Source organism: Neoarius graeffei, chromosome 2, assembly GCF_027579695.1.
Source record: "Neoarius graeffei isolate fNeoGra1 chromosome 2, fNeoGra1.pri, whole genome shotgun sequence".
Taxonomy (NCBI): domain Eukaryota; kingdom Metazoa; phylum Chordata; class Actinopteri; order Siluriformes; family Ariidae; genus Neoarius; species Neoarius graeffei.
The window spans coordinates 43118898-43145104 of record NC_083570.1 but is presented as its reverse complement, the minus strand read 5'-3'; the positions used below and the strand labels follow the sequence as shown (position 1 = coordinate 43145104).

The 26207-nt window shown below is 42.0% G+C and overlaps 1 protein-coding gene across 2 annotated transcripts in view; it reads right to left on the bottom strand.

Moving 5' to 3' along the window:
* Nucleotides 1-26207, bottom strand: part of ccdc146 (coiled-coil domain containing 146) — a 121954-nt gene that overhangs the window by 66680 nt on the left and 29067 nt on the right. Inside the window, exons 5-14 of one of the 2 annotated variants that reach the window (XM_060914275.1) lie at nt 23730-23906; nt 23568-23641; nt 21270-21497; nt 18132-18318; nt 14690-14782; nt 14432-14602; nt 11950-12038; nt 9215-9379; nt 6824-7048; nt 5795-6023 (exon numbers count right to left, since the gene is read on the bottom strand). In XM_060914275.1, the coding sequence (XP_060770258.1) occupies nt 5795-6023; nt 6824-7048; nt 9215-9379; nt 11950-12038; nt 14432-14602; nt 14690-14782; nt 18132-18318; nt 21270-21497; nt 23568-23641; nt 23730-23906 (1638 nt within the window). Of the gene's footprint in view, nt 1-5794; nt 6024-6823; nt 7049-9214; nt 9380-11949; nt 12039-14431; nt 14603-14689; nt 14783-18131; nt 18319-21269; nt 21498-23567; nt 23642-23729; nt 23925-26207 lie in introns of those variants that run through there. The other variant, XM_060914274.1, reaches the window with a different exon arrangement.

Here is a 26207-nt window from a genome sequence, read left to right as displayed (position 1 = left end):
CAGCCTCCAGCAGTGACCCCTGAGTCGACCTTTGCGAACTACGTGAGGGACAGCCTTCTCACAATGTCGAGCCGGAAGTTCAAGAAGGCCAGGGCCAGCATCAACATGATCCTCACGCGGCTGATGGATGAAGACACTGAAGAGGAAGAGGAGGACCTGCCTACCTTCTCAGCTACATGTCGGTCAGCCCCCCCTCCTGGCATCACAACCACCAGGCAAGCCCAGAGCGACATGTTTCAGCCGGACCCTAGCCAGTGGCATGACAACCCGCCCACTGGCACTCCTTGGCAGTCACAGACCAGGGAGTGGATGGCCAGATACCACCAGCAGCAGCCTCACTCATCCTTCCAGCAGCCTCACTCGTCCTTCCAGCAGCCTCACTCGTCCTTCCAGCAGCCTCACTCGTCCTTCCAGCAGCCTCACTCGTCCTTCCAGCAGCCTCACTCCTACTACCAGCCACAAAGGTTCTTCCAGCAACAGAGTAGGAACTCTCCCATCTTCCACACGCTGACAGCACCAGCCACCACCCATGCCTCCGTCTCTACGGCCATCAGCTCTGCAAGACACACCATGGACCAGAGCAACCAAGGCAGCAGCTCTCCAGCCCTGGTTGTCACTTGTGCCGCCACGGACGTTACCGTGTTCCCCACCGGAGTGTCTACAGCAGCCAGTGTCAGCGACTTGTTCAGCACCCTGGACAGTCCAGGTCCAGTTGCCACCCCGTCCACGGCTACCTCTCTGAATGACACGCTCAACACTCCACAGCCACCAGTGGACCCAGAGACTGACTCTTAGAACTTTTTGTTTAGGAATCTGTAAATAAATGTTGTACATAGTTTGAACTTTGCCTGGTTCTTGCGTGAAACTTTCAAGTTCTTGTTTTTAATATTGTACCCCCCCAAAAAATAATGAAAAAAAAAAAAAATAAAATAAGTAAAATAAAAAATATAAAATAAAATAAAAGATAAAATAAAAAATAAAAAGTAAAATAAAAAGTAAAATATATTTTTTATTTTATATTTTTCTTTTATTGTATATGTTTTATTTTATTTTATATTTTTCTTTTATTGTATATGTTTTATTTTATTTTATATTTTTCTTTTATTTTATGTTTTATTTTATTTTATATTTTTCTTTTATTTTATATGTTTTATTTTATGTTATTTTTTATTTTATTTTTTATTTTAAAATAAAAAAAAATAAAAAGTAAAATATAAAATAAAATAAAAAATATAATAAAAAAATACAAAATCCAAAAAAAATAAATAAAGTTAAAAAAAATGAAAAAGAATAAAACAATACAAAATAAAACTATGACATTTATTAATACTGTTTTATACGTTTGGTTACGTGAAAAGGGGTCGACCGGGAACTCAGTAAAATAAATAATTGAAAAAGAGATCATGCCTAGAACAGATTGGCTAAAAAAGTAGGGCGATCAGTAAAAATAATTACTTCGAAATGACACACACAATTACTTTTATTATTACTGTTATCGACAAATAAGTCATTGTAAGTTACACATACAATATTTCAGTTTCTAAAAGTTGTGTCTACCAAAAAGTATAGTCTATATTAAGTCCATTCTGCATTGCAACACTAGGGTCCAGGTCTACACCATCCTGTCCTGCCAGTCCAGTGCCCCAGCTGAGGAGTTGACCCAGTGCTTGATGAGGTTCTTCTGCTTCTTGGCTTCCTTGGTCGCAGTGTTGGGGCCTGCAACAACCTGTGTGTCTTCCATATTGAAGCCATCTCTCCAGGCACCAGGCACAAAGTCTTCTTCTGGACCTTCTGGCTGGTCCAGCTGTTGGTTCTGCAGCATTGGATATCTGACCCTCATCAAGTTGTGAAGGACCAAGCAGGTCTTCACTATCAGCTTCACAGTCTCTGGCTTATGCTGCATAGTGCCAAGAATCACCTGGAACCTGTTGGCAAGGATCCCAAAGGCGTTCTCCACGACCCTCCTGGCTCTCGACAGTCTGTAATTGAAAATGCGCTCCTCCTGTGATAGACCACGGAGACTGTAGGGCTTCATCATGTAGGCTCTCAGGGCAAAGGCGTCATCTCCAATGAAGAAGTATGGAACATCTGTAGTGTCTTGTGGGAGAGGTATAGGCTGTGGAAACCCAAGCAGGTCTTCTTCAGCTCCATGTTTCAGCTCACTGGAGTTGTAGATCTGGGCATCGGATGCTGATCCCAGGCCTCCAAGATCTGCCCACAGGAACTTGTAGTCAGAATCCACAAGGGCCAGCAACACGATGGAATAGAACCCCTTGTAGTTGTAATACAAGGAGCCACTCTCTGCAGGACACCTAATGGCCACATGCTTGCCATCTAGTGCTCCCAGGACATGGGGGAAGTTCCACCTCTGATAGAATCTGTCAGCAACTTCCTTCCACTCTTCTGGCGTACTGGGGCAGGTCAGCATCTCATCCAGGTACTCGTCCAGTATGGCATGGCAAACCTCTCTGACCACCAGTGACTGTGTGTTGTGAGGTACTCTCCAGGCAAACTTCTGCGAAGCATAGCTGTCACCAGAGGCAAGGTGTCGCAAAGTCAGGGCCAGCTTCATACCAGGGTCGAGGGCCGGTCTAAAGCGAGTGTCCTTCTTGGTGATCCTGGGACCAACTCTCTGTCTCAGCTCATCAAACATCACTGCTGGCATGCGCAGGAAGTTGTGGAAGGAGGCTTGGTCTTCAGCTCGGAGTTCAGCCATCAGCTTGTCATAAACACCAAACTGTGGTCGCCTTCCTATCCAGGGTCTCACCCAGCTCTTTCTCCCTCTCCTCTTCCTTTTCTTCTTTGACTCTGCCTTGGACATCTTAACCTGGTGCAATGCCAACTGCAGGAGGTTGTTGTGATGCATGAGAGCAGCAACAGCATACTGGTGTTTCTCTTGGTCTGTCATTGTTCTGAAGTCTTCACTCTGTGAAAGTTCCAACAGGACTGTCGGTGGCCTCTGCAAGCCCCTTTAAATATATTTCTGGCAAGTGCCTGCCAAATGCTCCTGAACGCTACCAGTAGGTTACAGGCGCGTTACAAGGATGCTACATGAACGTTACACAGATGCTGGAAAAATTCAGAACGCTGACAGACGTTAGAAAGATGTTGAAAGAGCGTTACATGAGCGTTAAGAACGCTCGGCGAACACTGACGAACGCTGAAAAACGTTGGCGACACGCTGGACAGACGTTCGATGGACGTTACACAGGCGTTAGGCAAGCGTTACCCAAGCGCTAGGCACGCGCTGGACACTCGACCCTGATGGGCCGGCATCCGCCTAGCGTCCAGGGAACATCCTGACTTTCGAGTAACGTTTGAGTAACGCCCGCAAACTTTCGTGTAACGTTCCTCTAACGTGTAAGTAGCGTTTTGATAGAACGTCCTGAATTTTTGTGCACACCCAAAACTATTTTTCACCCTCAGCGTTCGCCGACGTCCCTCGACGTTCCCCAACGTTTGCCGACGCTCGTCTAACTTTCTTGTAACTTTTTTCTAACGTTCTCGACGTTCCTCTGCGTTTCGCAACACGTTACTCGAACGCTGGTGAGAACGTCGTAGTGTGACAGGGCACTAAGTCGGATGACCTGGCCTGGCCTGCCCCCAACACGAAATTAATTTCAGCATAACGATTAGGCTTTGCAACAAAACGTTTAAAGTTATTGCTGTTATTGCCTTGGGTTAACGTTGGGCTCTGTATTAGCCAACAGAATGTTAACAGCTTTACATGGTCATTTAAACATTTCTCGTCGTGTGTTGTACGTCGCGGACATGGCCCGTTATAAATTTGCTGTTACCAGAATTGGCAATGATCAAGTCATAATGTATTACTTAAGACTCTGTGTAATGTCATAGTAGTGTAGCCTGTCACTGTAGCTCAGGCAGAGAGGAGCTTCTCGAAGCTAAAACTGATCAAGACTTACCTAAGGTCAACAATGTCACAGGAACGGTTCAGTGGCCTTGCTGTGATCAGCATAAACCACGCCTTAGGGGAACAAATCTCATACGAAGACACTGTGGAAGAATTTGCATCCAGGAAGGCCAGAAAATCCAACTTTTAGGTTGTGCTTTCACTCTTGCATCCTGAATATAATTGCCACTTAAATGTATATAGACTGTTTTCCTCATACTTCTTTTGCACGTCTTGTTATTTATGACAAATTATAGTGGTTTGCCATTTTTGCCACTTTAAAGAGTGTTAACTTCTTCATTTCATACACAAGTGTTTATTTCTTCTTGTGTACAGTAATATGTATAGGATTTACCTCTTCTCTGTCGTTAGTTCATTTATTTATGATACATGATTGCGTTTTACCATTTTCACCACTTTAATGTATAGTATTTTTAGATCTTTTGTCACTTCATGTTATTCTGTAATTGTGATTGTTTAACTGTTTAGCTTCTTTTGTTATTTATATGGTGCGACTTTAATGGAGGTTTAAGTCTTCTTGTTAATAATAATGGTGAATGGTACTCTATGATAATTCATTGTGCACTCTGTTGGTAAAACTAACTGACTTGTGCAATATTTTGACCATCGGGTGGTGCTGTGGTGCAGTTGTGCTTTCTTAAATAGCTGTGGATAGCTGTAATGCGAAGTCATTGAGTCTTTTTGTTTATTGTTTATCTTTTATTGTTTATCTCTGTATTTTTTATTGCACTAGTCATTAAAACTGGAAATTTGTTCTTGAAAATAGCTGTTGTGAGTTTGTGTATGGGGTCGTGTGTGTGTTCTGGACGAAGTTAGTGTTTTCTTAGGTGGTGGGTGGGAGGTGGTTGTCGGGTTGGGCCGGGGGGGCGCCAGCAGGGGGTTTCACCCGGGGAGTAAATCACTCTAGGATCGCCACTGGTGTCAGCTTTAACTTTTTCAGCAGTTTGCGCTACAATAGCTCTTCTGTAGGATTGGACCATATGGGCTAGCATTCGTGCCCCGTGCGAATCAGTGAGCCTTCGACACCCATGACCTTGTTGCTGGTTCACCGGTTGTTCTTCCTTGGACCACTTTTGGTCAGTACTAACCCCTGCATACTGGAAACACCCCACAAAATGTGTCATTTTGGAGATGCTCAGACCCAGTCATCTAGCTTTCACAATTTGGCCCTTGTCAAAGTCGCTCAGATCCTTACACTTGCCCATTTTTCCTGCTTCCAACATGTCAACTTCAAGAACTGACTGTTCTCTTGCTGCCTAATATATCCCACCCCTTGACAGGTGCCATTGTAATGAGATAATCAATGTCATTCACTTCACCTGTCAGTGGTTTTAGTGTTATGGTTGATCGGTGTAAACATGTCAATACTGAAAAGCCCCAAAATTTTTGGTTAGTGACATAAATGTTTTGACTTTAATTGCTTCAGTTATCTCAAGGGCAGCACGGTGTTGTAGTGGTTAGCGCTGTCGCCTCACAGCAAGAAGGTCCGGGTTCGAGCCCCATGGCCGGTGAGGGCCTTTCTGTGCGGAGTTTGCATGTTCTCCCTGTGTCCGCGTGGGTTTCCTCCGGGTGCTCCGGTTTCCCCGACAGTCCAAAGACATGCAGGTTAGGTTAACTGGTGACTCTAAATTGACCGTAGGTGTGAATGTGAGTGTGAATGGTTGTCTGTGTCTATGTGTCAGCCCTGTGATGACCTGGCGACTTGTCCAGGGTGTACCCCGCCTTTCGCCCGTAGTCAGCTGGGATAGGCTCCAGCTTGCCTGCGACCCTGTAGAACAGGATAAAGCGGCTACAGATAATGAGATGAGATGAGTTATCTCAAGACATTCACATAAGAGAAAAACATGAAGCATTTTTGAGTACCTGAATCTGCAGTAAGGCACGTTCATCCTCCAGGGATCTCTTGCAAGGCACCTGTTTTTTCGTCAAGTTGATTTGCCTTTGCTCTTCATTAATTAACATCTTCAGAGAGCAGATCTCCTCTTCCAGAGCCTGTATGTGTAGCGTCCCCTCACAGATCAGACTCTCCTGTACATTTATCTTTGCATAGAAGACACACATCTCTTCTTCTCTCTCCAGGAGTTGCACACCCCTATCAGCCACACACATATGCCGAAACTCAACAGACATATAAGGAGAAAAAGGTATCAGAACATCCACAAACATAACAATCGATTGTTTGTTCAGAATGATTGGCTAAACAGTAAACAGCCCAACACTATAACTTACAGTAAGCATGTTACACCATGGGGCAGTTTTAGAGAGAAAGACTGTGAGTGTACCATTGTTTGTGCTCATTTTTGTTTTGTGAAGCTTCATGTAAAAAATGGAACAAACTAACAGAACATATTTAAATAATACTGGTTAGCATTGAGTGGTCTATGAGGTATAGTATTCCATTCAGCTAGTATGATATTGAACAAGTTGAAGATGAGTAGCTGAATGTATATACCATGAAAAAGAGACAGCCAATATTTATTATTATTATTATTATTATTATACATACACATTCCTTTTTGGTGTTCAACGCAGCTTTCTCATTCAAAATTCTCTCAAAATCTTCCGTATTTAATGAAACAAACCTGGCAGCCATGTTTGTTTGCAAATTGTCACGGTCACTTGCTAGCGCAGAATTTTTACATCTCCGACGTGTGACATATTGTCTTGACAACCATGCAATATCATTAACCATATTCAACGCTCATTCTCCACTGGGTAGAGTAACATAATACATATAGGATAAGCGATATGTTAACAATATTGCATGCTATCAAACCAAATGAATGAAACCTGCTAGAAGGGAATAGAACACGTTTTTATTCCATCGAAAAAGTGTCCTGTATGTATAATAATGGTGACTATTTAATTGCCAGTGCTGTACTGTGGGCCCACCGTTCATTGCGACTCTGGACAGAAACATCATGGCTTTTGCGCATGTGCAGCAGGTCTTGTTCCTGGGCATTGATCACTTGTCCGAGTTTAATAATCTTATGTTTCTGTTCGTCACTTTTGTGCTGCATCTCGTGAAGCATCCAGGTCACCTTGCATATGTCATTCTTCAAGCTATCCCTGATTGTGTTGCTGTGTACATACTTAAGATGAGACTTCTGCAGCAGTCTGTAACAGAAACAGCTGTGATGACTGCATTGACCAATAACAATGAGTGCACTGGCAATGTTGAGTTAAAGTTAATAGCAAAGCTGCTTTCCAAGCAGTTGACCCATGCTCATTTCCCTGCCAGTGCCTTAGGGCAGTGGTACCACAGCAAGTGATAAGGTTCTGTGGTGATTCCAGACTAATGCTGTTGTCCCTTTGAACAAAGACCTTTAATCTGCAGCTTCTCCAGTTGGAGATCCCCTCTTTCTTCCAGCTAGGATGTGCAAACACCATGAGTTGGCCTAGTGGTTAGTGTGTCTGCCTCTCGACCGGGAGATTGCAAGTTCTACTCGTGGTTGTGTCATACCAAAAACCATCATAAAAATGGTACCTACTGCCGTCTGTCAAGGCACGCTGCAATACAGATGTGAGTAGGGAAGTCAAACTCTTGCGGTTACCAGAGGACTAGCCCTCTACTGTAATCCTAGCTGTATAGAGAGCGTGCACACGAGGTCACGTGATATTTGTTTATCTGCCATCTTGGACGGCATGGCCGCACATAGAACTTAGACGAACCTGTTCTAATTATCAAGTTTGTGGGAGTAGATCTTTCGAGAATGGTTATATCTTGTTCAGCATTTGGTTGTGCCAAAAGGAGGGCCTGTCATTTTATAGATTCCCCGCAGACGAGGAGAGACGCGCAAAATGGGTGTCCGCTGTGCAAAGAGAAAACTGGTACCCCAGTTCTACCAGCCGAATTTGTAGTGAACACTTCATATCAGGTAGGTGTAATCTTCTAATACGTTTATATCTGATATTGAATAATAATTCTGCACAGATAAAGATAGCAGTGATTTGTGATATTTCTTTTTCAGACAAAAACATACATATTACAACCCTGTCATTATCTGGAACTGAGTTTAGATTTCGAACATTCTTACGATAAAACGTCCTGCATAGTCTCTTTATGATAAACGTCTTAATGCCACTTACCCGTGAGGTTATCAAGTAGACATTCTTCTTCGGAACCTTCCAGAGGTATAGTTGGGATACCCATCCCGCAACAAAATATTTATAAGCTTCCAGGCTCTTGTAAGCTTTGAGGGCTTTGCCAGTGTAACACGATTCACGATTAACAAGAAAATTGTAAATGTCATGGTAGGCCAGATCGGGCAAATCGCCGGCACCGCAGCTCCGAATTTCCCTGAACAAGGATTGCGGCAAGTTGTACGGATCTGCAATCCCCAACCTGGAACACTTTTCCACGTAACGCTGCCTCACGTCACCTTCAAGATGCTGAACAAACTTAGACAAGTTATCGCACGATGTACATGGGGTATTTTCCGAATTTTCTTGGGGATTACTCCCTGGATCCATTACGCTCGCGCAAGGTAAACAATCCTAAAGCCGTCCAATATGGCGGAGTAAACATGGACAGGTCACGTGACTGCACATCCTCTATAGGCCAGAAGCCAAGGGCTATGGAAATGGAGATCGGTGCCACACCCACGTGCCTCAAAAGAGCTGGTTAGTACAGGGACAGGAGACTGCCTGGGAAGACCAGATCCTGGTGTGGAAGGGACTTTGACTTTTGACTTTGAGGATATGCAAACCCCCCCATATCCATAACTGCTTATCCTGTGCAGGGTCATGGGCAAGCTGGAGCCTATCCCCAGCTGACTATGGGCAAGAGGCAGGGTACACCCTGGACAAGTCACCAGGCCATCGCTGGGCTTATGACACATAGAGACAAACAACCATTCACACTCACACCTACGGTCAATTTAGAGCCACCAATTAGCCTAACCTGCATGTCTTTGGACTGTGGGGGAAACCGGAGCACCCAGAGGAAACCCACACAGACAAGGGGAGAACATGCAAACTCCACACAGAAAGGCCCCTGTCGGCCACTGGGCTCGAACCCAGAACCTTCTTGCTGTGAGGCGACAGTGCTAACCACTACACCACCGTGCCACCCTCCTCCTCTAGTTCCCCTTGGGAATTATTAAAGTACTTTCAACAATTAATAATATGTAAACAAACTGAACAACACTGTGCAAGTGAGAATCTTAGATGTCCAATGATAGGATAAACTTTTTACAACATTAAAAATGTAACACAATTGTAAAAAGTACATACACTTAATCTATGGATCAGTTATTTCAGATACTGTTTTTGTCTTCAGACCTGTCTTTTTTTGTTGTTTCACTGTGCAGAATGTCAATCTCATTCTTCAGAATTGTGAACTTCTCCTTCAGCTTGGACGTGCGCTGGGTTGCGATCTGTAGCAGGTTTACACATTTGTTTCGCTCTGCCTTGGTGGTATCATACAGCTTGGCGAAAACACACAGTCTGGCCACAGCAAAGGCAAATTACAAATCACCATGAGCACTTATAAACTAACTGCCAGATTTTGGCACTGTTCAAAAGAATGGACAAAAATGATTGCATAAAATATACCTTACACACAATGATTTAGGTTCTTTCCTCAAACTACTTGCCTTTCCTCCAACAAAAATGAATACACCCCAGATGGAACACCAGTCCATCACCACAGCATTGCAGTCAAACACATACACAAATACATACACCTAGGGGCAATATTTTAGACATGCAATGACATGGTTTTTGGACAGCTAGAAAAAACTTTCATGAAAACAGAGGATAATGTGAAAGTCCACACAGATAGTAGCTGCAGCTCAGGATCACACGAGGGACCTGAAACTGTACCAGTATGCTGTGCCATCATGCAAATAATATTTTTCTTCTCCCAAATGCATCTGCAAATGTACTGACTTCTCAAAAGAATGCTTAAAGTATACATGAAATGGCTTGAAAACTATGATTTGATTGCATATGATTTGGTGGTTTGGGGATCTTATCAAGGCTCTTCTATGTCCCAGGATATTTTAGTCCAAAACCTGGTTGCAATTTAGACTTATAGTACCACGTGAAATTTGGACACACCTTCTAATTCAATGTTTTTTCTTTATTTTTATTAAGTAAAAGTCTCTTCATGTCTTAAAGTAATGATGGATGTCATTACTCTGTACATAGTTGAGCGGTTCTTGACATAATATGGATTACTACAGTTGTGGAACAGGGTTATTTACTGCATTTTTATTATTTACTATTTACTGTTTGATCTCAAATGTATTACGAAGTCAAGAAATTGCACTAATTAACTTTTGACAAGGCACAACTGTTAATTGAAAAGCATTCCGGGTGACTACCTCATGAAGCTGGTTAAGACAATGCCAGTAGTGTGCAAAGCATCATCAAGGTAAACGCTAGCTACTTTGAAGAATCTAGAATATGAAATACATGTTTTTTAAACAAATTTTTGTTTACCACACAATTCCATATATATTCCATGTATTATATCATAGTTCTGATGCCTTCAGTATTGTTCTACAATGTAGAAAATAGTCAAAATACAGAAAAACCTATGAATGAGTAGAGTAAGGGTGTCCAAACTTTTGACTGGTACTGTAGATAGTTACTTAGATATTGATGAGTCATACAACAATATAATTATTACAAACATACATCAAAATCAATACCAAAACACCTCCAGGAACACAACATTCTGTATCAGCCATCTCAGTCTCTGAATTTGAACCTGTGGCCTGATTTGGAGAGATCAGCCCAACTGTGCATACAGTATCTTGCAAAAGTATTCATCCCCCTTGCTGTGAACTTTCTGGCCATCATGGGAAATGCTATGTGTGGCGCAAACCCAACACTTCCCATCACCCTGAGAACACCATTCCTGCAGTGAAGCATGGTGGTGGCAGCATCATGCTGTGGGGATGTTTTTCATCTGCAGGGACAGGAAAGCTGGTCAGGATTGAAGGAAAGATGGATGGCACTAAATACAGGGCAGTTCTAGAGAAAAACCTGTTTGAGTCAGCCAGAGGTTTGAGATTGGGATGAAGGTTCACGTTCCAGCAGGACAATGACCCTAAACATACTGCTAAAGCTACACTAGAGTGGTTTAAAGGGAAACATGTAAATGTCTTGGAATGGCCTAGTCAAAGCCCAGACCTCAATCCAACTGAGAATCTGTGGCATAACTTGAAGATTGCTGGACACCAATGCAACCCATCTAACTTGAAGGAACTGGAGTAGTTTTGCCTTGAGGAATGGACAAAAATCCCAGTGGCTAGATGTGCTAAGCTAATAGAGACATACCCCAAGAGACTTGCAGCTGTAATTGCAGCAAAAGGTGGCTCTACAAAGTATTAACTTTGGGGGGCGAATACCTACGCACACTCCAGATTTGTGTTTTTTCATCTTAATTATTGTTTGTGTCACAATAAAACAACAATTGGTACCTTTAAAGTTGTAGGCATGTTGTGTAAATCAAATGGTGCTAACCCTCCAAAAATCCATTTTAATTCCAGCTTGTAATGCAACAAAACAGGACAAACACCAAGGGGGATGAATACTTTTGCAAGACACTGTACACACATAAGATGGAGCTCTGCATGGAGAAACAGTTCAAGATCCCTCTAAGCATCAGTGCTGTTTTCTTATTTTTTTCTCGGGACTGCTTCATCAGATATTAACTGGTCAGATGCAAATAATTTTGAGAGCAATGTTTTGCAGGAGAAAGTGTACTCCATACAGTAAATATGTCAAGCTCATATGTCAACAGTAAATATGTTCAAGCTCATATGATTCATATACAAAAGTTCTGGCATTTCCTGTACTGTACATTAAAAATGGGTAGAATTTATATGATTAATAAAAAGCGTATTGAATATACTGTATAACAAAATTCAAATAATAAAACTACTGGTAATGTGTAGTATGAAATGGAAAAACATATGTGATTATCAGTGACAATTCTTCCTTTTTATGCACAGCAGAAAAGTTATATACTGAACTTTTCTTGCCAACACAAAGGGAATTTGTACCTTGACTGGATCTCCTGGTATTGTTTCTTGTGCTCCAGGATCTGTAGCCGTTTTCCTCGGATGTCCTGCTTGATCTGGTTGCATCTCATCTGTAAGGAGGTCTTCAGTCAGCACATGTGATATCTCATGATATATGAAGAGGAATCGAGCAGCTTAATTTTCGGTGGCAGGATAATAAATCATATTACAAAATGTAAAGAAACTCAAAGGAATTATTGCTGTAAAGCAGTACTGTTGCTGCCTCAGAGCTATTGCAGTGTGAAATACGCTGGGAACTGATTGGTAAGGTTAATGGCGGAATTCTCAAATCTGATTGGTCAGTACATGTGGATTAATTTCTATAATAGGTCCATGCATCACGGTGGTGTAGTGGTTAGCGCTGTCGCCTCACAGCAAGAAGGTCCAGGTTTGAGCCCCATGGCCGGCGAGGGCCTTTCTGTGCGGAGTTTGCATGTTCTCCCCGTGTCCGCGTGGGTTTCCTCCGGGTGCTCCGGTTTCCCCCACAGTCCAAAGACATGCAGGTTAGGTTAACTGGTGACTCTAAATTGACCGTAGGTGTGAATGTGAGTGTGAATGGTTGTCTGTGTCTATGTGTCAGCCCTGTGATGACCTGGCGACTTGTCCAGGGTGTACCCCGCCTTTCGCCCGTAGTCAGCTGGGATAGGCTCCAGCTTGCCTGCGACCCTGTAGAACAGGAAATAATGAGGTGAGATGAGATAATGAGGTGAGATGAGATGAGGTCCATGCATCACGGTGGCATAGTGGTTAGCGCTGTCGCCTCACAGCAAGAAGGTCCGGGTTCGAGCCCCGTGGCCGGCAAGGGCCTTTCTGTGTGGAGTTTGTATGTTCTCCCCTTGTCCGCGCGGGTTTCCCCCACAGTCCAAAGACATGCAGGTTAGGTTAACTGGTGACTCTAAATTGACCGTAGGTGTGAATGTGAGTGTGAATGGTTGTCTGTGTGTATCAGTGCGTTTACATGCACATAGAGAAAATCGAATTTCTGCCGTTGCTCGACTGAAATCGAAGCTCTAAATGCCATGGAAACACCTTAGCTCGGCTGAAATTGAACCGAACTTGATTTCTCGTAATCGAGCTACACGACCTAGATTATGCAATTTTTGCCGAGCTACTTAGTGCATGTAAACCCTATCGAGCTACGTAGTCGAGCTACTTACTTCAGCACTGCCCCTTCCGGAAGTGACGAGTGACGAGACCACAAGCGGGAAACACGACAGCCTCGGTCGGCATGACAACAGTAGTAGCGAGCAGCAGAAGAGGTCAGGAGGAACAAACGAAGAAGAGAAAATGGCGAGCAGAAATGTGCACTTCTGGAGCAATGAGGAGACAGAGTTCATGCTCATTCAGCTTAAGGAGTTGAATATATTAAAATTCATGGACGGGAGAAAAACGCGCAATGGAAAACACGGAACTGATAACTTTGTTTACACTTTTGAATAGCTCTTCTTCATGACGACAACCAGAAGTGTACCAACACGATGGGGCGTGTAGCGCCACCTGTGGCTCGGGTGCACAATGTACCTCACACAATAGCTCGATTTCCTTGTGTGCATGTAGGATTGGATTTCTCTGGCACCCCTGCTGGGACCCTTTGCTCGATTACCAACAGCAGCTCGATTTGGATGTGCATGTAAACGTACTGTATGTGTCAGCCCTGTGATGACCTGGTGACTTGTCCAGGGTGTACCCTGCCTTTCGCCTGTAGTCAGCTGGGATAGGTTCCAGCTCGCCTGCGACCCTGTAGAACAGGATAAAGTGGCTAGAGATAATGAGATGAGGTCCATGCATATACAGTAAGTAGGCTGTAATTCAAACACTAGTATTGAGTTTAATTTGTGTATTCTGATACATTTGTGCTTTTGGTTTCTTGATAACATTACATGTTGCAGTTTTTAGTCTTATTAACTGTAAGAGAGAACAATAAGGCTTTTAAGGGGACTGTTTATAGCTGCTATCATGTAAATGAATATAGGAGAAACCTGTTCCAGCATGACAATGCACCTATGCACAAAGCAAGCTCTATGAAGACATGGTGTGTTAAGGTTGGAATGGAAAAAATCGAGTGTCCTGCACAAAGCCCTGAGTTCAACTTCACTGAACACCTTTGGGATGAACTGGAACATCGACTGCACCCCAGATTTCCTCACCCAACATCACCTGACCTCACTAATGCTCCTGTAGCTGAATGGTTACAAATACCCACAGCCACGCCCCAAAATATAGTGGAAAGCCTTCACAGAATTTCTGATATAAATATCTGATATTAAACAATAGCAAATCATTAAAACCCTTGAAGTGCAAAATCACCAAATCACTGAAAATTTACTGAAGTACATCACAGACTATATGCCACTTTTTTGACTGCTTATTGTTCTAAGAGCTGTTTCTATCCTGTCCATGTTGTTATAATCAGAATCAGAATCACTTTATTATAATTTATTATAAGCATAATAAGGCACTATACCTGAGCTTTGAGCAGCTCTCGGCTCTTCTGATCTCTCTCGTCTGCTTTAATGCGGGTTAGGGCATGAAGGTGGTGCAACTTCTCATGGTGGCGATTGCACTCTCTTATCAGAGCCTGTTTCTGCTCTATACACTGCTCAACCACCTGAGCTTCTACACCCGTGACAGACTGCTGCTCAGACAATTCAAGCAGAAATGGATGCACACATACATATTTATACTTTTGTACACTATAAGATTCAGTATGCCAAAAGATTACCTCCTGGACCACTTTCAGTTTCAGGTTGTCTACTTCTGTTTGCAGATCTTGGATTTTCTCAAGCAAGTCATCATCCTTAGGCATTATATCCCTCTGAAAGGAAACAATTATATTTATCAGTGGCATATTTAGAAACTAAGGAAGCACCAACACTACTTTGACAGTTTTCACAGCGCACTGATTTTGCACTGACTATTTGGACCATAGGAAACTATAATTACATACACCATTAGAAGAAAATGGACCTTGGTTCTAAATGGTTCTGCTTTATGGTGTTAAAGGTCTAAATCTAAACTTTTCCCTAAGAATATAGATGTTTCTATTTGGTATCTACATTGGATCTAAGTGTAATGGTGGAGGCAGGGGTGTGGTTGAGTGCCAGTTTGTGAATGGAGGGTGGAGCCGGGAAAAGTGAGTGGTAAGGAGCTACAACTGTGTGAGATTTCTCTAAACTCGAACCTCTTTTTCTCTAAGCTAAGCGAGCCAAAAGTTTGTTACAGGTTAGGATTAGGAGTTGTTGTAGGCATAGCATTATTAGCTCATTCGGCCAATAGGCGATGAGCTTATGCCATCATGTGCTGTCTGTCGTCCATCCATTGTTGTCCGTCCATTGTTGTCCGTCCATTGTCGTCCACATTTCACAAAAATCACTTCTCTCTCAATTCTTCACTGATTTTTATTCTTTTTGGCAGAAAGGTTGGTCTGCCTGGGGTGCATATAGCTTCTACCCAAATCTGCATAATTGCAATTAATAATGAAGATATGGAGTAATTAAGCCCTAACGAGTGGTTTCCACACAAATCGCTTCTCCCTCAAATCTTCACCGATTTTGATTCTTTCTGGCATGAAGGTAGGGGTACCTAGTGTGCATATAACTTCTACCCAGATTTGCTTAATTACAATTATTAATGAAGTTATGGACTAATTAAGCCTTAATGAGCAGTTCAACAAAAGTCGCTTCTTCTCGGTCAACTTCTCGCCGTTTTGGATTCTTTCTGGCAGGTAGGTATTCCTAGGGTGTATATAGCATCTGTATATAGCTTGCAACATTTATTGCACCAGATGGCCCACTTTAGATTGTTCATTCTGGACTAGATGGGGTCGGAGTGAGCTACGCCATCATTGATAGTCTCATTTATTGTATACTATGGTAAAACATTACAATTCTTATTTTTAATTTTTATTTAGTGTCCTACTCTAAGTCCCCCTGTCTAATCTATCACTTTTACGCTTTTGCACAGTGGAAATGACAGCGCATTTCACCCATAAAAATGATATAAGGTTCATCTTTCAGTTTTTAACATCTAATTTATCATTATTTTTTAAAATGGGTGGTTTATGCCGGAATCACACGTCATGATATTTTTGTCTTTCACGACAGTCACCATGTCAGACTAGGCAATCATGGTGCCACAAATTATTGCCGTGGCTTAGTAGGAGACTGGCAACACTACAAGTTTGACCCTGACCAATCATCGTTCATGTCCTTGCATGTTGTCAGGGAGGAGGGTCAAGAAATTGTCAATCATGGCCATCAAGGAACATGTTGTTGGAGTTGTCAAACTAGATGAGAAAATATCAAAAATTCTGACATGCTAGACTTTTCATTGGGGTATTGTTGGGTGTCCCAGACACCACCTCTCTGTTCTTTGATTATATCAGGCTAAAAGGCCTGTTCATTGTTCCAATGTTCATATTCATGCCCGACGCTGGAAATTTGTTAATCACTACAAAATCATGTCAAAATCAGGCTGAATTTGTGTAGTCTGATCCTGATATTAGGTTCAACTGAAAAACTTATGCTCCAAGAGCACTACTCAGGAAAAAATGGCAGTTTTGAAAGCATGGCCAACACTCAGGTAATTTAAATAATCTGAAGGCACCACCTGGAAAATGCGAAGTAATCACCTAATCCAAACTGCATCTGTCTAAACACACACAACTTTCCCCAAATATCTCCTCAAGACCTTGAGTCCCCAAATGTTGTGAATTAATTTTTCACTCGAAAAGTTTTGGTGTATACTACAGTGAGACCAACGCAGTTTGTAATTGTCAAGTGGCATGTGACTGCCTAGACTTTCCTTTACCAAAAAATTATGTTGTTGATGAAAGATTTCACAGAATTAAACTTCCTGTTCTATAATTGTACATGTATGCCTCTGACACACATCCCTCTCTCACTTCCCTTTAATTACTTAAACATTTTTTATCTTTTCTGATCTGATCTTTTTTATATACCCATAGATATATGAGGTTATAGTTATAATACTTGGCAGGTTTTACAATGCTGAGTTAACGGTGAATGCCTGTCATTATCTTGGACAGTCATGAATCATTTGATAATACTTTGATTTCCAAATTTCATAACACAATTTACTTAACTACAAGTGACACTGTTTCAGTCAGTCAGTGAATCTTTTCCCAATGCAGAAAAACCCAGTGTAGCTTAGTGTTGTAGTCGAATCACTAAACCTCGAATCCGAGTCCAGTCTCGAGTCCCCAGTGTTCAAGTCCAAGTCATTAAAAAAAATTTCAAGTCAAGTCCGAGTTGACTATTGAGCTGAGTCGAGTCTGGAAACAAGACTCCAACTGCACCATTTGATGGTGGCTGTTTTAGCACCATTAACATTAGTTTGTTCCTCAGCATAACGTATAAACAGGTGACTGCATTCTCTTTGTCAGGGAGTGTTAAGTATTCTGTCAGAGATGGTTGGGAGACAGATGCAAGTGCAGAAGGTGAGTTTATTAATACAAGTGAAGACAGGTAAATGATCCAGAACAGCAGGCAAAACAGTGAAACAGGCAATAGGTCAAGCAAGGCACAGACAGGCTATTGTAGACTAGGCAGAATCAAAGACAAGAAACAAGAAATCAGCGATCAGGAAACCAAACAAGGAAATAAGGCTCAGTAATGTGCCAGCAACACAACTCAATACTTCGCAAAGTGAGTGTGTTTTCACAGTTTTTATATAGGCGCACTGATTGCGCCTTAATCCTGTGCAGGTGCGAGTCATTTACGGAGCGCGCAAGAGTCAGCTTGGTGCATGCGCTGTCCGGAGCGCACCCGAGAGTCTATCTGATGCACGCACCAAGGTGCGCAGGTGTGACATTCTTGCACGAAATTAGTACAAAAATGAATGTAGATATAAATATCTTATGCCAAATTATTATGGCATGTTACAAAAAATAAAGAAAAAAATCAGTCCTCATCTCCAATTTACAAATCTGAATGCAGTTAATGCATAAGTCCGAGTCATCAGTGCTCAAGTCCAAGTCAAGTCACGAGTCCTAAAAATTAGGGCATGAGTCGGGCTCAAGTCCGAGTCCTGGACTCAAGTGCTACGAGCCTGGTGTAGCTTTTGTTGTTAGTATAGTTGTTGGTTGTTTGATAATGAGTTGAGTCACCACACTCATGGGTGTAGAAGTAGCAGTGCAGACTAACCTGTGTCTTTGTTTTGTTGTAGAGCTCCTGAGTGTGGAGCAAGGCATCTTTAGACAATTTGTGCTGTAGGAGCATGTTTTTTAACAGATGCTGAAGCCGGTCCTTCTCTCGCACCTTCTTAACAAGGCTGTCATGAAGGGTCTTTCTCTCCTCCATGATGTTGGTTAGGCTGATTTCCAGCAGTCCCCTGAGTTTGAGAGAGATTATTAAAAATACAATCAGCATAATCTTTGATTGCAAGCTGGCCTAGTGGTTAGCGTGTCTGCCTCTCAACTAAGAGATCACGAGTTCTACTCATGGCCGAGTCATACCAAAGACCATCATAAAAATGGTACCTACTGCCATCTGGCAAGGCATGTTGAAATACAGATGTGAGTGGGGAGTCAAACTCTTACAGTTACCAGAGGGTCATGGCCAACCTGGAGCCTATCCCAGCTGACTATGGGCGAGAGGAGGGGTACACCCTGGACAAGTCGCCAGATCATCGCAGGGCTAACACATAGACACAGACAACCATTCACACTCACATTCACACCTACGGTCAATTTAGAGCCATCAATTAGCCTAACCTGCATATCTTTGTACTGTGGGGGAAACCGGAGCACCCAGAGGAAACCCACGCAGACAAGGGGAGAACATGCAAACTCCGCACAGAAAGGCCCTCGCCGGCCACGGGGCTCGAACCCGGACCTTCTTGCTGTGAGGCAAGTGTTAACCACTACACCACCATGCCGGCCTTTTATTTCTCATGGTGTATCGAATTCAATATTAACAGACAGTAAAGTGTCCATTATTTAACTTTAATCAACAAATAAGTCAAAATTTCATTATTAAATGATTCTAGTTGACTTATAACAGTAATCCAACCTACTACCCAGCACCTGCCAAAACTAGCATACCTCATTATTCCTGACTATATCTTCATATATCTTCTCTCTCACTAGTGACTAGTAACTGCTTTACTCTCATCAGGGTCACGGCGGATCCAGAGCCAATTACGGGAACGCTGAATGTGAGGAGGGAATACACCCTGGATGGGACACTAGTCTATTGCGAGGCATCTTGCATATCTACTGGATACATACTTAATCTAATGTGGTGTAACCACCATCCTGATCAGGGTTGCAGTGGTTCTGGAGCCTATCCTGGGAATACTGGGTGCACAGTAGGAGAATATACACCAGATGAGATGGCAGTCCACTGCTGGACACCCATTCACACACTCATTCATACCTAGGGGAGATTTACCATAGCCAATCTGCCCAGCTACATGTTTTTGGACAGGTTAAAAAAAACCCAGAGAATTCAGAGGAAACACATGGGCACATGAAGAGAACATGCAAAGAAACTCTACATAGACAGTAAAGCGAGCTCAGAATTGAACCCCACCTCTGGATATAGTACCATCAGTAAGATGAATTCAATAAACATTATTTCTGCAGTCAGTGTGTAATTTGCACTTCTGTTTATCATCCAGTTGTTCAGGCCATTTTCCATCCATCCATCCATCCATCCATCCATCCATCCATCCATCCATCCATCCATCCATCTTCTTCTGCTTATCCAAAGTTGGGTCGTGGTGGTATCAGGCTAAGCAGGGTATTTCAGGTGTCCCTCTCCCCAGCAATGCTTTCCAGTTCCTCCTGGGGGATCCCAAGGTGCTCCTAGGCCAGATGAGATATGTAATCTCTCCAGCGTGTTCTGGGTCTACCTTGAAGCCTCCTCCCAGTTGGACATGCCCGAAAAACCTCCAAAGGAAAGCGCCCAGGAGGCATCCTAATCAGATGCCCAAACCACCTCAGCTGACTCCTTTCAACATGAAGGAGCAGTGGCTCTACTCCAAGATCCCTCTAGATGTCTGAACTCCTCACCCTATCTCTAAGGGTGAGCCCAGCCACCCTATGGAGAAAGCTAATTTCAGCCGTTTGTATCCGCGATCTCATCTTTTCGGTCACTACCCAAAGCTCATGACCATAGGTGAGGGTTGGAACATCGATTGATTGGTAAATTGAAAGCTTTGCCTTCCGGCTCAGCTCCCTCTTCACCACAACGGACCAGTACAACACCCGCATTACCGCTGATGCCACCCCAATCTGCCTATCAATCTCACACTTCATTTTAAAGGCCATTTTAAAGTCTCTAATAAGTCAGTGCAATGAGACTCGTGTCATAATTGTGAAGATGTTTTGTCACTTCTTTGAGGGACTTCATCTGTTCCTAACTGCATTGTAGAACTTTAAGAGAATTATAAACAATGCTCCCTCTAATTAAATAATATTGGCTGGCTTTTTTCGTGATGTATCAAATATATTCCATTCAGCTAACATGATACTGAGCGAGTTGAAGACGAGTTCAATATCATGCTAGCTGAATGGAATATATCTGATATACCACAAAAAATCCAGCCAATCTTATTATTATTATTATACATACACATTCCTTTCAGGTGTTCAACGCATCTTTTTTTTTCAAAATTCTCTCAAAATCTTCCATATTTAACGAAGCAAACCTGGCAGCCATGTTTGTTTATAAATTGTCCCAGTCGCTCGCTAGCGCATTAGTTTTACATCTCCGATGTGTGAAGTCATGTTGTCTTGACAACCATGCAATATCGTAAACCATATTGAACGCTTATTCTCCACTGGGTAGAGTGATGTAATACACGTAGGATAAGCGATATGCTAACAAAATTGCATGCTATCAAACCAAATGAATGAAACCTGCTAGAAGGGAATAGAATACATGTTTTTATTCCATGGAAAAAGTGTCCTGGATGGATGATAATTGTTTTTGTTGAACAGAATCTATTTCTATTGGGCTGACCCTTCTGCGATTTGAGCAGAAATACCCCAATTTTTTCCCTGCATGGTTGGCGTTAGCTGGCTGGTCTTGCTGTTATGAGAGTCAAATGTAACCCTGGCTGCTCTGAACTGCACTGTATTCATCTGTCAGTTACTCCAAATGACTAATACATTATATTCAGATTTTATTTATTGTTAAATAAGTGCACAACTGCACACAGCTTAGAGGGAACTATAATTATAACTGAAATGCATTCACTTTTACCCATTACGACTAAACATTTCCATGTAAATGACTGAAAAATATTTACTATTAACGATTTTAGATGATCTCCACCTTTGTTCAAGGAGGACAGCCTCCTCGTCCTTGGTCATCTCCTGTTCTTTGAGTAGCAGGTTCCTCTCTCTCTCAGCGACCTCCATTTGGGCCCTGCAGCCTTTGAGCTCCTTCATCACGCTCCTGTATTCTTCATCCAGCTGCTTGCAGCCCACCTGTGTCTGCTTCACCTCCTTTGCCAGCTCCAGCAGCTGCCTCTCGAGTGCAGCCTTATGCTTCTGTACATTCCTGGTACACACACACACACACACACACACACACACACACACACACACACACACACACACACACACACAGATGTTACAGTCTACCCAGTACATTATGTAAGCACTCTTTGAAGTTTTTTTCCATCACCAGCTGCTATGAGATATGGAGAGGATTGTGCTTTGCACCCATTCAAAATATTTTACTAATACAGACAACATTAAAGCTTAATCATTCTTATGAACATTAAAAAAAACTAAAAACATTCTCCTTCCAGGCAGCACGGTGGTGTAGTGGTTAGCACTGTCGCCTCACAGCAAGAAGGTCCGGGTTCGAGCCCCGTGGCCGGCGAGGGCCTTTCTGTGCGGAGTTTGCATGTTCTCCCCGTGTCCGCGTAGGTTTCCTCCGGGTGCTCAGGTTTCCCCCACAGTCCAAAGACATGCAGGTTAGGTTAACTGGTGACTCTAAATTGACCGTAGGTGTGAATGTGAGTGTGAATGGTTGTCTGTGTCTATGTGTCAGCCCTGTGATGACCTGGCGACTTGTCCAGGGTGTACCCCGCCTTTCGCCCGTAGTCAGCTGGGATAGGCCCCAGCTTGCCTGCGACCCTGTAGGACAGGATAAAGTGGCTAGAGATAATGAGATGAGATGAGATGAGATTCTCCTTCCAAGACAATATTATTCACATCTTGAAATATGAATAACTGGCTGATGTATGAAATATATATTTACAGCAGGCAACTTGTATCATATTGCATCAACTTGTTTTAATGCAAAGATGTGGTCCCCATGTGATTCAGTTTTGTGTAAAGTGATAGCTTTGAGGGAAAGTTTTGAGGACTGGGGACACATCTCCTACCTCTGGACATGATAGTCACTGGGAAGTATGGACAGGCAAAGACAATTTGACAGAAATGTTCAGTCTATAAAGAAATCCAATTATTAATGTTTTCATGAGCCATAAAAAAATGTAGATATCATGAGGGCATGGTTCCAGATATTTCCAATACAATTTATTCATGATTGCCTCCTAAATGTAGGAATATCCTAAACAATCCTTTATTCTTAAAGTCCAAATTAATAAAATTTAAAGATTTGGTGGAATTCCAAACAGCACAATTTCTTTACAAAGCCAGGAATAATTTATTACCAAGCCACTTACAGAAAATGTTTCAGGATAGAGAGGGAGGGTATAAATTAAGGGAAATGTCAAACTTTAAGATCCAAAGATGTCGAACTACAATGAAAAGATTATGTATATCAAATAATGGAGTAAAGCTATGGAACAGACTGAGTGTGGAGCTGAAACAATGTCCAAACATCAAGCAGTTTAAAAACAAATACAAACAAATGATTTTTACAAAATACTGGGAGGAAGGGGCTTGAGGGGGAATCTGGATGTTCTCAGGATGGGGCTTGCCGCTCTGTATTATTTATTATTATTAATTGTTGTTGTTATTTTGGTTGTTATTTGTACTATTATTATCAATTTGTATCATACTGATATATACTGATGTTATTTTAGTGGTTATTTTTATTATTATTATTAGTAGTAGTAGTAGTAGTATTATACTGATATATATATATATATATGTCATGTTGTTATTTTGTTGTTATTTTTATTATTAGTATCATTCGGATATTCACATGAAATAATAATTGGTATCATACCAGTATATGATCATATGGAAATAGAGTGCGGGGGTAGGAGTTAGTAAGTTTTTACTTCTTCCTACTCCTTTTCGAACATGTTAAAGTTAATTTCAATGATTATTATTAGTTAATTATTAGTAAAATTAGTCGTTTATATATATATATATATATATATATATATATATATATATATATATATATATATATATATATTTTTTTTTTTTTTTCTTTGATTATGGTTATTTAGTTTGTTTGGTTTTGTTTTGATTTTACTGTTCACACGTTTGAAATAAAGATTTCAATTTCAATTCAATATTGCAACTCTTTAGAGCAGTAACACATTTTGAATCATTAAACACTTCCTTTATAATTGATATCACAGAATTGTTATACGAGTTTAACCATGTGAGCTCCATTTCAACCAGTGATTATGGTACTTACTTCATTTTGCAATTGATTCTCTCAATTTCTTTCCCCAGCTGACCAGGAATGGAGAGCAGCTGAGCCAGTTCAGCCTGGAGACAAATACAAAGAAGCCATCAAAGGTCACACGCTATGACTGAAAGGATGATAATAACACTCTCAGTGGCAAATGTAGCTCGCCTCTTTGCTCTTGATCATTTCCTTTTTGTCCTCCAGCTCCTGTTGCTCCTTCTGCAGCTGCGTATTGCATGACTTGATGCCCTCCGTTAATGTCCTAATCTCCTGATGCCTCTGAGTGATCTCCTTTTTCATCTTCTCACAGCTCTCCTTCAGAGCCATGGATCTCTCCTCCTGCTCCTCGAAACAAACACACTCATACATGCATACTTTTGTACAGTCTGCCAAATAATCTGAATCACATCGAGCACCTTCTTACACCTTCCATTTATGTGTACCTGAAAATCAATATATAGGTTACAAATGATCTTGTTTCTAGGCAGCACAGTGGTGCAGTGGTTAGCATAGCCCCCTCACAGCTAGAAAGTTCTGGGTTTGGACCTGTGCTGTCTCTGTACCTGTGTGGGTTTCTTCCTGGTATAGTAGGCTAGGACCTGGCTTAGACATGTATGCACATAATTTAGGAGAGGAGAACTCAACTGTTTTAGGCTAATTTGAACCCAAGGAATAACTTAGGATGTGTGCCAAAATCACTATCTGGAGCGAACAGCCTGAAAATTACCAATCCAAGATGGCCTCCGGTATTACGGTATTATTAGTGATGCAGTGCCTAATTATTATTATTATTATTATTATTGTGTGGGCGGCACGGTGGTGTAGTGGTTAGCGCTGTCGCCTCACAGCAAGAAGGTCCTGGGTTCGATCCCCATGGCCGGCGAGGGCCTTTCTGTGCGGAGTTTGCATGTTCTCCCCGTGTCCGCGTGGGTTTCCTCCGGGTGCTCCGGTTTCCCCCACAGTCCAAAGACATGCAGGTTAGGTTAACTGGTGACTCTAAATTGACCGTAGGTGTGAATGAGAGTGTGAATGGTTGTCTGTGTCTGTGTGTCAGCCCTGTGATGACCTGGCGACTTGTCCAGGGTGTACCCCGCCTTTCGCCCGTAGTCAACTGGGATAGGCTCCAGCTTGCCTGCGACCCTGTAGAAGGATAAAGCGGCTAGAGATAATGAGATGAGATGAGATTATTGTGTTACTCTTCATGTTCATGACCCTGGTTTATGTGACACAAACAGTAATAATGTGATGTTAAAAGTTGTATTGTTGGCTGTTAAACATTTAGGCTCTCAAGATACTGCTGCCTACTGAAGTAATAAGTTTTGTTTTGCATTTTTCAGTTTAAGTTAACATTCCATTGATCATAATAGTATGATTGAAAATACAATTTCTTTATATTAATCAAATGCTTGCTTTCTTATACTCTTCTACATTATGTGCATAGATCTCCCAATTCCATGATTTCATGTTTGAGGTAGGGTTATTCTATTTTTCTCATGTTTTCTGTGAAACTGCAATTTTGGCCAACTTTTGGTGTTTTTTTTTTTTTTTTACCTTGCCCTTGACCATAGCTTCTTCCCTTTTCCTTCAATCATGAAAATGATGTCATTAATGGATTCCCCATATCCAAAAACCGTTAAAATGAGGTATTGCACATACTTCTATGGTGAGTGGTTCAAAAATGTATATTTTCAATATGGCTACTGGCAGCCATCTTGGATTGGTAATTTTTGGCCTGTTCGCCCCAGATAGCAATTTTGGCACACAAGTTGTTCCTTGGGTTCAAATTAGCCTATAACAGTTGAGTTATCCTCTCCTAAATTATGTGCCTAGATCTCTAACCCAGGTCCTCTACAACCCTGATTCCAAAAAAGTTGGGACAAAGTACAAATTGTAAATAAAAACGGAATGCAATAATTTACAAATCTCAAAAACTGATATTGTATTCACAATAGAACATAGACAACATATCAAATGTAGAAAGTGAGACATTTTGAAATTTCATGCCAATTGTTGGCTCATTTGAAATTTCATCACAGCAACACATCTAAAAAAAGTTGGGACAGGGGCAATAAGAGGCTGGAAAAGTTCAAGGTACAAAAAAGGAACAGCTGGAGGACCAAATTGCAACTCATTAGGTCAATTGGCAATAGGTCATTAACATGACTGGGTATAAAAAGAGCATCTTGGAGTGGCAGCGGCTCTCAGAAGTAAAGATGGGAAGAGGATCACCAATCCCCCTAATTCTGCACCAACAAATAGTGGAGCAATATCAGAAAGGAGTTCGACAGTGTAAAATTGCAAAGAGTTTGAACAGATCATCATCTACAGTGCATAATATCATCAAAAGATTCAGAGATTCTGGAAGAATCTCTGTGCGTAAGGGTCAAGGCCATACTGGGTGCCCATGATCTTCAGGCCCTTAGACGGCACTGCATCACATACAGGCATGCTTCTGTATTGGAAATCACAAAATGGGCTCAGGAATATTTCCAGAGAACATTATCTGTGAACACAATTCATCGTGCCATCCGCCGTTGCCAGCTAAAATTCTATAGTTCAAAGAAGAAGCCGTATCTAAACATGATCCAGAAGCGCAGACGTCTTCTCTGGGCCAAGGCTCATTTAAAATGGACTGTGGCAAAGTGG